The 15,154-nt window shown below is 40.2% G+C and overlaps 1 protein-coding gene across 1 annotated transcript; it reads right to left on the reverse strand.

The window, feature by feature from the left end:
* Positions 1 to 842: 842 nt before the first annotated feature.
* LOC149713729 (uncharacterized) lies at positions 843 to 1,760 on the reverse strand. Its single transcript, XM_089843926.1, has 2 exons — positions 1,292 to 1,760; positions 843 to 1,206 (listed from the first exon to the last, which is right to left on the reverse strand). Exons 1-2 carry the CDS (start codon positions 1,758 to 1,760, stop codon positions 1,196 to 1,198), a joined length of 480 nt encoding a protein of 159 aa, XP_089700052.1. The 3' UTR covers positions 843 to 1,195.
* Between the last annotated feature and the right edge of the window lie 13,394 nt (positions 1,761 to 15,154).

Genomic DNA, 15,154 nt, shown 5'->3' on the forward strand with positions numbered 1-15,154 from the left:
TACCTCCACTTTTTCATTGTTTTTCTAAAATATTATAATTCCTCATAAAATGAAGATTTAAAAAATTTAAACCATATACCAACGAATTTAAAACATGTTACATTAAATAACACCTGGCAAGCGTTGGTGTTTAGCTTAGTGTTAAGATTATTCTGTGTTTATCTCTAAAACGTGATAAAATAAGAAGCGTTTCTATTTGGAACACATATTAAGGATCCTTAGAGAAACAGAGATGTAATTAGACATCAACATCAAAGCAATAAACATTACCTCACACCAATGTTTAACTTCAAAACATGTTTAGATGTTGAAAACATAAACACCCTTTTTCTGTGAAGATCTTGCATAACGGAGAGACGATGTGATCTAAGCCGTCCTTCAAAAGCCGAGGGAAGACACCATCGGGTGCCGGGAACTTGTAGGACTCAAAATAGTTGACAGCCCACCAAAGCTTAGGAATTGTAACAACCTGCCTGGCTACAAGCCAGTCCTCTCTCATCGCCCTGTGCAGATTAGGGTAGAGATAGTCAGGTATTGTTGGATTGATTACAGTTTTATCAGGAAAGTGGACCTCCAGCATATGCTTGGGAGTCTCAGCCCCTGACTTTAGTGTGCACACCCTCTTGTAACTTAATGGTATTAAGTCGATGTGTATTATCATGCGCTAGGATCTTCATAACCCTAGCCGTAGCAGGGACACTGGAGACTTGCTCACAAAAGGTCCTCCAGGAGTCCTTAGCAGCTCTAATGGCCCTGTTGTAGGTATTAAGGGACTGCCTATAGCCAGTCCAGTCACCCGTACGCTTGGCCTTGTTAAAGAGCCTGGGCGTGCATTTCCGAAGCCGGCTGAGATCCGCCTTCCACCAAGGGACTTGCCTCGAGCGGATTACGGTCTTAAGTGGACAGTTTCGGTGAAACGACACAATGATAGAGCACTGCAAGCCACCAGCAGCCCTATTAAGATCGTTAGGTGAAGTGAGTTTAGGAGTGTGACCCCCTCCGTAGCGTACGATTAGGTCTTCCCTATAGCCGGCCCAATTGGTCCGTTTTGGATTGCGTATCTCCGTCCCCGCCGGGGCAGAGGTAGTCGCGACAGTAAAGCAAATGTGCCTATGATCCGACAGAGACGGCTCATTAGACACATGCCAATGAGACACGGAAGACACGAGGTTTTCTGTGGCTAGCGTAAGGTCAATTACCTCCCTTCTATTAGAAGTAACAAAAGTAGGTTCATTGTTTTGATTTAGAATATAGAGGTTACAACCAACTAAATATTCTAGTAAATCATCACCTGTCCTGTTGCAGTCAGAACGGCCCCACGTGATGATATGAGCATTGGCGTCGCAGCCAATGATTAATTTTTCCCCTCTCTTTTCACATTGATTGACGAAATTGATCACCTCAATTGTCGGGAGAGAGTCCGCGTCGTGGGCAAAATATGCAGAGGCAGTCGTGAGAGTCAACTTGGCACGCCCAGTGGCCAGGACTAGCCTCACGGCCGCCGTGTCCTGGGACGTGTACAGCGGTAGAGAGATACAGCAAAGATCCCTCCGAACCAGAATACACGCCCTAGGTCTAGCAGCAGTTTGGTAATAAAATAGTGACCCCGACGCGTCAAGACCGAGGATTTTGCCATGGCAAATCCACGGTTCTTGTATAAGGGCCAGATCAAGACCATCTATAGCAAACCACCTGCAGAGTACCGAAGAGGCCGCCTTACTATGGTGCAGATTGATTTGAATCGCACGTAGCGTCCCCATGGTCCTAAAGGGACCTAGCTACACCTCATCAGTCCCGAGAGGGCTAGTGGCACCTCCTCCCCCCGACAGGCAAGCTCCCAGTCCCAAGATCCTCCCACTCATCAGGACCACTAGAACGCACATCGGCTGGATCCCGAAGGGTCCCATCCGATTCTTCCAGTAGGGTGGACTCATCCATGGAAGAACAAGCTTCCGAATGAGTCACCGCCTCCCCCTGTGCCTAGAGCGACACCAGCGAGCTCCACAGCGAGATCCCCCATCTCGCTAGTCCCACCCCCTGCCGTAGATTCGGCTGCAGTGGTTTTGATGGTTTCCGTGTGCTGTGGGAGTTTGAAGGAACCCTTGTCCACTCCAGTTAAACCCACGAAACCAGCATTCTTAATGGCGTCCAGCGAGGAGCCATCGATGGACAGTACCCAGTACTGCACGGCCTTTTCCCGAGCAATCTGTAGTTTACGGCGACGTCGCACGGTACCTTTCGAAGCCTTACCAGTCACACGCACCGATAAATCGGCACGAGTATCGCTGGATACAGGCCCTAGCGTAATGGTATCAGTGTGGGTTCTGCCCTGAGCAGACCCCTGCACCGTAGGTGTTGTAGTTTTAGCGCTGTTTTTTGATGTGTTATCCATAAGAATCCCACGAGTAAGAGGGTAAGTAAACGGTGTCATAAAACGTTCAAGGTCTGTCTGACAATCGGGTGGAGTGAATCTAGCACTTAGGATCGCATCCCCTAAGGCTAACATCTCCTCCGCATTGGAGGCAAAATCATTCTCGTCAGGGGCGGGAACCTCCAGCGAGTGAAAAGGATCCCTTTTGGATGGCATGGATTCATCCTTGGCCGGTGTAGGATCGTTTTTGGACGGTGTTGATTGGCTTTCGGGAGACGTAGGTTCGCGTACGGAACAAGTAATGGGTAAATTTCCATGTATCCGAGAATGTCGTGTTAAACGTGGTTTACGGGCGACACTTTTCCCGCACGTATCACAAGTGTATTTGACACCCTCATGTTGTTCTCGAACATGTCTCGTTAACGTATCTTTTCTCCTAAATTCGAAGCCGCATACCTCACACGGAGACATATTTTATGAAGTACTAACTATTTAACTAGTTTATACTTCATAATTTAATTGTTGGTTTATTGCAAATTATTTTTTTTCGTAATCGTTTTTTTATTTTATTATTTTTTTAATCCACCTTGGGGTCGTCCATGTTCGCCTGACAGATCTGCTCTAGGGTGATTAAATGTTTTAAAGATCCGTCTCGATGACCGGTTTAGTGTTCCTACCCCTCTTTTTGGGTCCGACCTTGCCCGTCGCTTTAGACCTTTTTTAGGAGGTTAGATTGGGATGTTTCTGGTAGGGCGACCCTGGAAAACGTTTGAGGGTTGTTGTTACTCGTCTGTAGTTGTGCGTGGTCCAGAGTCGGTGACGTTGTCGGAATAGGTTTCTGGTGGGTGATTGGTATCGCCGTTGGGATAGACAACTGAGTGGAGCGAGGAATTGGAAAACCCTGCATGGAGGTATTGACTTCAATCCCCAGAGAGCTACGATGTCTACCACTTCTACTTCATCCTCGACTGTGATGTCGATTTTTTTGACCTGAAGGTATATTAACATATAAACTCAATTGTAATTTTAAAGTACCTTACGAGTCTAGTAATAACAGAAGCTGATGACTTGTATTGGACACTAAGGCATTATATAGTATTCATCCCTGCAAGTCAAAATTGCCTATGGCAATCATAAAAGAGGGTCGAAAGTTTCCTCCGCACTAGGAAAACGATCTAATCCACTGAAAAAAATCCCACGCCGAGAGGTTGTGGCACTCAAACTGTGGGACGTGTTCAAAACTTCTTCACCGCCAATCATTGAAAAGCCGTCTGGCTAGAACTCTATGAAAATCCATTACAATTGGTGGGCCTAGGACCCCACACTAGTTTGACAGGAATTTCTAGAAGTCTATTAAAACAGCTGTTTTTGTCACCGTTTCTAATTCCTTACCTCAAACCACAGGACACACCTTAAAGTTTCGTTTCTTGCCCGCTGCTGGCGCGGTGATCAGACCTAATAAGAAGTTGGCTAACAGAGATGGTTCCGGATATGGTTAGAGTCCAATACTTCCCACGATAAGAAGTCATATCCTTCTGGTAATAATAAAGAAAATCTTACCGAAATAAATTTTTGACTTCCTTTTAGTCCGTTAGTCCGAACGTTCACCAGGTTCGCATGATAGGGGAGATTCACTCTGATTTGACTGGTCCCCTCGTCAGGGAAGATACCGTTATGCCATCGCTGATGGTATTTGCGAATTACTATAGTAAAGACTCTGAATGTTAGTTCTAGTTCCGGGGTTATCAATCCTAAGGTGGCTGTATACAGCAGACTGCATATGGTTGGGATAGACATCGTAGAATCCATAGTTGCGATGAGAATGTGTTGATGAGAGAATGATATTTTCTATCTATTCCAACTCTTTTCTACAAAATAAAAATCCTCTTAAAACCATAAATAACTGAAGTACTATATGGAGAGCTTTCTAGAAATATGGAAAAACACTTGTATTAAATTTTTAAGCTTTTTATCCTAAAATTGAAAGATCGGTTATCAGCTTGGATTGAATTTTTATTATTTATATACAAACACTTTGATTTTTAAGCGAGTGGTTCTCGCGTGCATTTCGGGCAGCCTAGAGATTCAGCATTTCCCACTTCACAACCTGAATATCTCGATAGAAAGATTGACTTCTCGAGTCCCTTCGTCCAAAACGCATTTGCCTTTTGTACAAGACCACTTATAATATTTTCGAATTCTTTGTAATTATATTCGGCATCACACCAAACCAACCCTCCTATATTACGGGCGATAAATTCATTCAATCGCCGGTCTTTGAAGTTGAGCTCGCTGTACTGAAATGGTAGTTTGAATGTGAAGACCCCATTCTCACCCGTTTCCACAATGTAGTACGCCAATTCCATTATTATGTCCCTGCCATTAGTTCGCAGGAAGCTAGCTTCGAGAGCGCATGTCTTTCTCGTCGAAATCTCCATACTTTGCCTATTAATAACATCGTAATTAGGTGCTTTTCACGGTCTCTATGGTTTCTTCTCTCTGAAAAGTGGTTACTCACGCGGAGAATATGATCGCCTGAATACTTAAGCCTATATACTAGAATTACCGAAGCCCCAGCGTCTTATCATATGAAATACATGATGTCGCTGACGACGACCTGCGGTTAAACCACTCTTCAATTACCAGGGGACATATTCGGGGGATGTCCTTTGAATTAAAATTAGCATGGATGTCGCATAACACCCCTGACTAGAACTGCCTTATTATGGTTACAGATAATAAAATTCCCTTTCCCCCATTACCTCTATTTCAAAAGATAAACACCGAAATTGAACACCGATAAGCTCTGCCGGGCATTTGGAATGGACAATATTCTTGATTTCTAATCCGCCGTTGAAGCACTCCTAGGGTGCGATTCAGCAGGCATGCGTTATGGCTTTAACGCAAGAAAACTTGCGTTATGATAGCACTTTGCGTTAAATTTTAAAAAATGCGATTCACGTGTCGGCGTTACGATATCACGCGTTATCATAACGCCAAATGTCGGTGATATCGTATCGCCATCCGTTTGCTAGTGTTATAGCTTTATCACGAACGTTATAAACGGTTTTTCCGCTTTTTTCCCCGCCAAAATTCAAAATGGCTTCCTCGGTAATGATAGTACATTCGTTACGCGCGGCTGAAATTGAGGAAAAAGAAGTTTAATAGAGAAAGAGTTCTTAGGAATGACAGTCAAGCCTTTGAGCTTCCAGAAAACTCTTTCCGAATGTTATTTAGATTAACAAAACCCCTGGCTATTGACTTAATAGAAGCTCTGCGAGAGAATTTAACAGGACCAAGGCCTACCCCTATTTCAATAGATAGCAAAGTAAGGAATTTTTTTCCTACTTTTGTTGAACTTTGAGGTCAATAATAGTCAATTTAAAAATGTTGTTAACCTTGTAGGTGCTATTGCATTAAGATTTTTTGCGGTTGGCTCTTACCAGCGGGCGGTTGGTCAGGAGTTATTGCTCCGAGTGAGCCAGTCAACTGTTTCAAGGTGCGTGAAATCTGTAAGCAAATCCTTAACAAATACGCTCCTCAAAAAGACCATCAAATTCCACACAAGCGAGATGGAGCAAACTATGATTCAAGTTTGGTGCGTTATTATGATCTTTTAAGGCTAAGGACCCTTTTAATTTCTGATCTACTTCGATACGTTTTATTTTGTGTAGGTTCATGGATAAAAAAGTTTCCAGGGTGTTTAGGTGCAATTGACTGCACGCATGTGCCAATTATAGCTCCACCCAAGACCGATGAACGCTTCAGGGAGAATTTGTACCTGAACCGAAAGGGTTTTCGATCTATCAATGTGCAACTTGTAATGCGCTAATAATACACAATGATACTGTTATGCAACTCCGTAACAATAACTTGATTTGTAGATCTGTGACCACGACACCGTTATATTACATTGCAATGCTCAATATTCTGGGTCAACCCACGACTCTTTTATCTGGAATAACAGCCCAGTTTGCGATTACCTGCGTAGAGAAGAGAATAGTGGACGGGGTCGTGGCTGGTTAATCGGTACTTCTAATACGATGGTGACAGGATTAAGTAACTAATTTTCGTGGTTTGCTCAGGCGACATTGGCTATCCGCTACAACCGTGGTACCAATTTCTAACGCCCAACCAAATTCACCAGAAAGGAATTTTAACGAAAGATTTTCAAGTGCACGACAATGCGTAGAAAGATGCAACGGATTATTGATGATGCGATTTCGATGCTTATTTAGAAAACTACAATACCATCCAACACGGGTTGGATACATAATTTACGCTTGTGTAATTTTACACAACATTTGCGTAAGGGAAAAAGTCCCCGAGGAATTTGAGCCATTGGAATTAGAGGAAGAAGCATTAATTGTAGCACAAGGGGTTGGCGACGATGTTAATGGATTGAATCAGGGATTGGTGGAAGAATCAGTTCATGGACGAGGGTCACGCATCCGAAGAGATCTCGTGAGAAGATTGAACTAAAAATATCCTTCCAAAGAAAGGATTTTCTTTATTATCTTTGAATATTGTAATTTTAAACTGTACTATGGATATAAATATATATATATATATATATTTAAGGGTTAAATAAATGAAACTGGCTTCTATGCCCGAGGTTTTATAAAACGGTACTCTGGTCTGAATTATTGAATCGTCGGCAAAGCGCAACAGAGATATCGTTAATTGATGATGCGATGCTTGTCATGGCATCGGCAGATCTTTCATCAACTGTAGCTCGTCTTTCTTAGCATTCCCTGATGTCGCGCAACTCTAGCAAAATATCGGCGTGGTACTGGTTCTTGCTCTCTTGCACTTCGCCTAACAAATCGGTAACTCTATCATACGGATTGGCTCGTCTCCTAGTTTGAGGCTGATTTCTCACGCGTGCTAAATAGAAATTCACGTAAATTCGCCATGACCGGTTACCTCATTAGCATAAATGACAATCAGCTTTAAATAAGCTACAGATACTTCTGGGACTCACAAAGATTAGACTGGGTTTCTCGCAGAGTCGCAGAGGTATTTGAAAAGTATTTACAGATTTCCACTATGGAAATGAGTAACTTTGCTAGACTCATAGTTATATGCTTACCGCGGGCCTCAGCTTCTAAAGCTGCTTGCCTATTTGCAGCAGGGGCATCGTCAAGACCGGTCTCGGGTAGGTTATTATCGTGTGTTATTTCAGAGGGTTGAGGTTCCGCGTTGCTTCGAAACCGGGAACTGAAATATGAGGGAGGGTGCACCGAATTTAAGACCGATGAAGCCGTTACCGAGCTTTCCGAAGCGATTGAACGTGGAGGGCGAGGTCTAACAAAACGCGAATCGTCTAAAGTGGGTACGACCATTTCCTCGAATGTGCCGTCACGTTCATCGTATGATAAAAATTGTTGCTCGCAAGAAGTTGAGGCACGCGCCGTTGGTAATGGTCGTAACTATTTCAATGAACATAAAATATCAGCTAAATATTTTAATACTTTATTAAAATTCAGGATATATGGTTACATTTGTCTTTAGAATAGAATAAAACTATAAAAAATTAAGACAAAAAGTAATTGCAAAGCTACCTATTATTCCAACCACCACATCAACTACTACTATTCTGACACAATTTAAACATGCACCACGGCTAGCCCCTATTACTATGGCACAATTATACCATGCGCCACGACAAGGCCCCACTTTTATGACACATTAAAACCATGCACCACGACAAGGCCCCACTAATATGACACATTAAAACCATGCACCACGACAAGGCTTCACTATTATGACACAATTATACCACGCGCCACGACAAGGCCCCACTTTTATGACACATTAAAACCATGCACCACGACAAGGCCCCACTATTCTGACACAATTATACCATGCGCCACGGCTAGCCCCTATTATTATGACACAATTATACCATGCGCCACGACAAGGCCCCACTTTTATGACACATTAAAACCATGCATCACTTCAAGCACTCACTAATCTCTGTTTTAAACTTAAACCACCATGTATTTGTACAGTCAGCAATAAATATAGAAACACACTCATCATTACCATATTGCATGCAATGCGGTGTGCATGAAAAGACCCATGCCATACTTACATCATCTGCAGAATCAGCAATGTCTGTATTTCCTTCTGCTGCTATGTGGCCAATTACTGATAACAGTCGCTCCTCAATCTCTGCCAATTCTTCAATGAATTTTCCGCCGCCTCCAGTTCCTCGTGTGTAGTTCTTAATTCTAGCCCCTTTGGCTTTCACATTTCCTCTCCAACCTGACCATGTCTAAAATTTATGAGAAAAAAAATAGAAGCATAGATTTCTAACAAGGTAATGGGGACAATACTTAAATAATGCTATCATTATACCAATGATCAGTTGCTCTTTCGAGACTTTTTTGCCACGCTTTCTAGGTGTTGTTGACATATTTTTACCTCTAAATATATTCGCTTAAAAATCACGAGCGGAGGATAAAGTTCTTATTTATGGCGGCAAAAACTATTTTTTTATCAACGCTTTAAATTATCCCCGCTAGATAGCGCAAATGTCGTTAAATCGCATTTCAGAGTGATATTTAAAATTTGCGTTATGAGGTTTGCGTTACGAGCGTAACGCTGAAAAATCATAACGCGTGATATGAAAAATTTATCACTGTGCAGGTGAATCGCACCCCTAAACTCCGGCGTCTTATCACACCCCCTCGTGGGGTGTCACTGATATCGGTTGGCGGTTAAACCACTCTTCGATAGCTGAGGAGATATTCAGAGAAATCACCGTCGAAGGAAAATTAACATGCACTCCCTATAGCATATACGACCAAAAACCACCTCCCCATTATGGTAAACTCTCCTTTTCCCTTTACTGACTTTTGATGAAATTTGAAAGAGGAATCAAAATTAGCATATAAAATATCAGTTGTAGTTCCAGATCCAAATAGCAAACCAGCGATATGTTTAAAAAGAAAGCGAAGTACTAGCAAAAGGCTTGGGGGCAGTTAAGCTTACAGTACTCTAGGAAATAGATCAGATGATCTTTTAACAGTAAAAGAAAATTAAAATTAGTATTCTATGAAGTTTTGGATAAATTTAACCATGAATTAATGAGAAGGTTAACAATTAATGCTAGTCTATACAAGTTTCTATCGGCCTCTGAGCCAAAGAATGCCAATTTTCTAAGAGATGAAGACGTGAATAATTTTTGCAAGGTTTTTGAAAGATTTGAATTTGATTTGATTTCTTTAAAATCTGAACTACTTTTAGTTAAAAACATTGTAAAGAATCATCAACTATCTTTTCTTGACGAATGCTACAATTACTTAATTAAAACGAAGGACCAGTTTTTAAACTTATTGAGATACTTCGATCTAGTGTTGTGTATTCCGGTGTCGAGTGCCTCTTGTGAAAGAAGTTTCAGCGCACTAAACCGAATAAAAGTCTACTCGCGAACTGCAATGAAGGAAAGTAGGCTATCAAATCTAGCTCTGTTATCAGTCAACAGAGAAATCTGTAACGTTCTAAGGGACAATCCCACAACTGTTGTTGATGAATTTGAAAAATCTCAAAATAGAAGATTATCATTTATGTATTAAACCTATTTATCCACAAATAATACTTTAAATAAATAATAACGATTAAATATATGTGGTAGCAACGCCTTTTTATTATAGGATACGGGGCCCGTTCACAAAATACCGCTTACCCCGCAAAAGTTTCTAGCGGCGCCACTGCTTAGAAAGTCTGTTGAAAGCTAGAAATCCATATTGTGATATTAAGAAATGTTAAAACTAAAATAGTAATATTAATTATTTAACACTACTTATTACATTTTAAAAAAAATGTGTAAAGAATTTCCAATAGCAACATAATTATTCAGGAAACTTGAAATGTTCTTTTCCGTTTGAAGTCACTCTTATCCTGGGTTTTCCGTATCAAGAGACAAAAGAGAAAAAAAGCGGATAGCAGAAGAATACCTGCCTGTTTCAATTAAACTTGATGTAATTTAATACGACTCAATCAAAAAATACAAAATCTGCTAGAAAAACGCTGTGAAGAAAAACATCTCATGACGAATTCGAGTGTCCTCATGGAGTCAGTCCCCAAATATCAAAATTTTGTTACGAAAATTATACTTTTGGAAGACACTCAAAATAGCAAATCTAAACATAAGCTAACAAAAGAAGGGGATAAGTGAAGGATGACACCAAAAATGGACGAGTGGAAAAGTATGAAAATGGCCGAAAGTAGCGAGTCATCAGAGTTTCGCCGTAGTTGACCGTTTTATTGGCGTAGCTATACTGGGCCTGTTCACTCCCTTAAAATAGGTCTTGTGTTAATTCGCGGTTAAGCGGTTACCGTCGTCTGCTATTGTGTATGCTAGAACTTCCTCGATTTGTCTTTGTAGTCAGGACAGAGTAACTGGTATGTTTTAAAAGGTATTTGAAGGTATAATATGGATAAGTAAGGTTATCGAATCAATAGAAGAGGACTAAAACTAGATTCGTTTAAAACAATTCTCGGTAATTTAGCTATAGCGCGAGCAGCTTGCACGTGATGTGCGTGATCTAGTGGGCTATGGTTAAACCAAGGAGCATAAATATCTGAACTACTTTCAGTCGCGAGTTTGCAAGTCCATCAGTCACTAGTAAACTAAATAGTTATTGGCGAAACTTGTCCGCGTTTTTTAACGCAGGCTCTATGGCCATTGTCATACTTTTCCTCTTATCCACATTTGATGACACTGTATTTTTTCTAGTTATGTAAGTTCATTCTTCCCAGGCTGACCCTTTATGTTTGCTTTTCTGCTCATCAAACTTCAGGTGGGCATCACACCGTAAGATGAATTCTATAACTGTTTTTCACTAAATCCCCAGCAATCAAACCACAAACCTCGTCTTTGGGTGGGACAAAAATCCACAATCATGCCTTTGCCAAAAAATTAAACGCTAATAGGTTTATAATGAGGGTACTATTTAGCGCGTAAGTGATTTGGTTTAGTAACCTTGCTCCAAATGTATAACGATGTTGGAAAGAATGACTTTACACTTGCCCCGCTTTGTGGTATACTTCTCTCGAAGAGAAGTATTATATACTTCTGCTAACGAATAAATAGTTTTAATGATATTTCGTCCTTTTGATTTAATATTCCAATTGAAAGCTCTCAGTTGGGGATCTAAAAATTTATAATTTTTCTATAATAATCTATAATTTTATAGCCATACTCGACCACACGCATTACGACGCTAGCTGCTCGCGCTACTATAGCGCGAGTAGCGCAGCGTCCGTGAGCGTGGATCGAGTGGGCTATGCCTGGAGTGAATGTCATTTTCCTTTACCCCATCCAATTCCCACTTTTCTGCTGGTTCTTGGTTGGTGAGCGTGGATGTGCGACAACTGTGAATGACAGTTTTTAAAATATTTTCGTAAAAATTAAAAGTTTGAAGATTTATAAACGATATTCAAGTGTTAATTTCTTCCTTGAATGTAGAATAAGTTAGATTAAAATAGATGTTTGAACGTCCGATCCTTAAGATTGGATGGGGTAAAGGAAAATGACATTCACTCCAGGCATAGCCCACTCGATCCACGCTCACGGACGCTGCGCTACTCGCGCTATAGTAGCGCGAGCAGCTAGCGTCGTAATGCGTGTGGTCGAGTATGGCTATAAAATTATAGATTATTATAGAAAAATTATAAATTTTTAGATCCCCAACTGAGAGCTTTCAATTGGAATATTAAATCAAAAGGACGAAATATCATTAAAACTATTTATTCGTTAGCAGAAGTATATAATACTTCTCTTCGAGAGAAGTATACCACAAAGCGGGGCAAGTGTAAAGTCATTCTTTCCAACATCGTTATACATTTGGAGCAAGGTTACTAAACCAAATCACTTACGCGCTAAATAGTACCCTCATTATAAACCTATTAGCGTTTAATTTTTTGGCAAAGGCATGATTGTGGATTTTTGTCCCACCCAAAGACGAGGTTTGTGGTTTGATTGCTGGGGATTTAGTGAAAAACAGTTATAGAATTCATCTTACGGTGTGATGCCCACCTGAAGTTTGATGAGCAGAAAAGCAAACATAAAGGGTCAGCCTGGGAAGAATGAACTTACATAACTAGAAAAAATACAGTGTCATCAAATGTGGATAAGAGGAAAAGTATGACAATGGCCATAGAGCCTGCGTTAAAAAACGCGGACAAGTTTCGCCAATAACTATTTAGTTTACTAGTGACTGATGGACTTGCAAACTCGCGACTGAAAGTAGTTCAGATATTTATGCTCCTTGGTTTAACCATAGCCCACTAGATCACGCACATCACGTGCAAGCTGCTCGCGCTATAGCTAAATTACCGAGAATTGTTTTAAACGAATCTAGTTTTAGTCCTCTTCTATTGATTCGATAACCTTACTTATCCATATTATACCTTCAAATACCTTTTAAAACATACCAGTTACTCTGTCCTGACTACAAAGACAAATCGAGGAAGTTCTAGCATACACAATAGCAGACGACGGTAACCGCTTAACCGCGAATTAACACAAGACCTATTTTAAGGGAGTGAACAGGCCCAGTATAGCTACGCCAATAAAACGGTCAACTACGGCGAAACTCTGATGACTCGCTACTTTCGGCCATTTTCATACTTTTCCACTCGTCCATTTTTGGTGTCATCCTTCAATTATCCCCTTCTTTTGTTAGCTTATGTTTAGATTTGCTATTTTGAGTGTCTTCCAAAAGTATAATTTTCGTAACAAAATTTTGATATTTGGGGACTGACTCCATGAGGACACTCGAATTCGTCATGAGATGTTTTTCTTCACAGCGTTTTTCTAGCAGATTTTGTATTTTTTGATTGAGTCGTATTAAATTACATCAAGTTTAATTGAAACAGGCAGGTATTCTTCTGCTATCCGCTTTTTTTCTCTCTTGTCTCTTGATACGGAAAACCCAGGATAAGAGTGACTTCAAACGGAAAAGAACATTTCAAGTTTCCTGAATAATTATGTTGCTATTGGAAATTCTTTACACATTTTTTTTTAAAATGTAATAAGTAGTGTTAAATAATTAATATTACTATTTTAGTTTTAACATTTCTTAATATCACAATATGGATTTCTAGCTTTCAACAGACTTTCTAAGCAGTGGCGCCGCTAGAAACTTTTGCGGGGTAAGCGGTATTTTGTGAACGGGCCCCGTATCCTATAATAAAAAGGCGTTGCTACCACATATATTTAATCGTTATTATTTATTTAAAGTATTATTTGTGGATAAATAGGTTTAATACATAAATGATAATCTTCTATTTTGAGATTTTTCAAATTCATCAACAACAGTTGTGGGATTGTCCCTTAGAACGTTACAGATTTCTCTGTTGATTGATAACAGAGCTAGATTTGATAGCCTACTTTCCTTCATTGCAGTTCGCGAGTAGACTTTTATTCGGTTTAGTGCGCTGAAACTTCTTTCACAAGAGGCACTCGACACCGGAATACACAACACTAGATCGAAGTATCTCAATAAGTTTAAAAACTGGCCCTTCGTTTTAATTAAGTAATTGTAGCATTCGTCAAGAAAAGATAGTTGATGATTCTTTACAATGTTTTTAACTAAAAGTAGTTCAGATTTTAAAGAAATCAAATCAAATTCAAATCTTTCAAAAACCTTGCAAAAATTATTCACGTCTTCATCTCTTAGAAAATTGGCATTCTTTGGCTCAGAGGCCGATAGAAACTTGTATAGACTAGCATTAATTGTTAACCTTCTCATTAATTCATGGTTAAATTTATCCAAAACTTCATAGAATACTAATTTTAATTTTCTTTTACTGTTAAAAGATCATCTGATCTATTTCCTAGAGTACTGTAAGCTTAACTGCCCCCAAGCCTTTTGCTAGTACTTCGCTTTCTTTTTAAACATATCGCTGGTTTGCTATTTGGATCTGGAACTACAACTGATATTTTATATGCTAATTTTGATTCCTCTTTCAAATTTCATCAAAAGTCAGTAAAGGGAAAGGGAGAGTTTACCATAATGGGGAGGTGGTTTTTGGTCGTATATGCTATAGGGAGTGCATGTTAATTTTCCTTCGACGGTGATTTCTCTGAATATCTCCTCAGCTATCGAAGAGTGGTTTAACCGCCAACCGATATCAGTGACACCCCACGAGGGGGTGTGATAAGACGCCGGAGTTTAGGGGTGCGTTTCACCTGCACAGTGATAAATTTTTCATATCACGCGTTATGATTTTTCAGCGTTACGCTCGTAACGCAAACCTCATAACGCAAATTTTAAATATCACTCTGAAATGCGAATTAACGACATTTGCGCTATCTAGCGGGGATAATTTAAAGCGTTGATAAAAAAATAGTTTTTGCCGCCATAAATAAGAACTTTTTCCGGGAAATTGAGAACACATTTACTCTGGTTAGAAAACTGCGAACGCGGTCCCCTGTGGTGTAACAACAGAAAAACAGATGCGCAGATAAACACATTTAAATTAGAACCTCTCCGTGACATACGTCACTCGGAGAGGTAAAAACAAGTTGGGAAAACCAAAATATCACCTCTCCGTGTCGAGATGATTATATTAACTTAAGTATCCAATGAAAACGTCGACCTTTTTGCCCTCATCCTTTCTCGCGCTTTGCGCTTCCGCATTTCATCCTTACTCTCAACATTATCTTCCTCCATTTTACATATAGAAATCGAATACTCACTAAAGAAGCGGCAAAAACCTGCTGGCTCTTTACAACCACTTAATTTGACTTAATATCCAACTTCCAAA

This window comes from Phalangium opilio, unplaced genomic scaffold (assembly GCF_054372755.1).
Source record: "Phalangium opilio isolate 3A_F unplaced genomic scaffold, DU_Popi_V2 ptg000009l_1, whole genome shotgun sequence".
Taxonomy (NCBI): domain Eukaryota; kingdom Metazoa; phylum Arthropoda; class Arachnida; order Opiliones; family Phalangiidae; genus Phalangium; species Phalangium opilio.

Coding starts and splice junctions, on each gene's coding strand:
- LOC149713729 (XM_089843926.1), bottom strand. CDS start 1,760: ATGGGGACGCTACGTGCGATTCAAATCAATCTGCACCATAGTAAGGCG.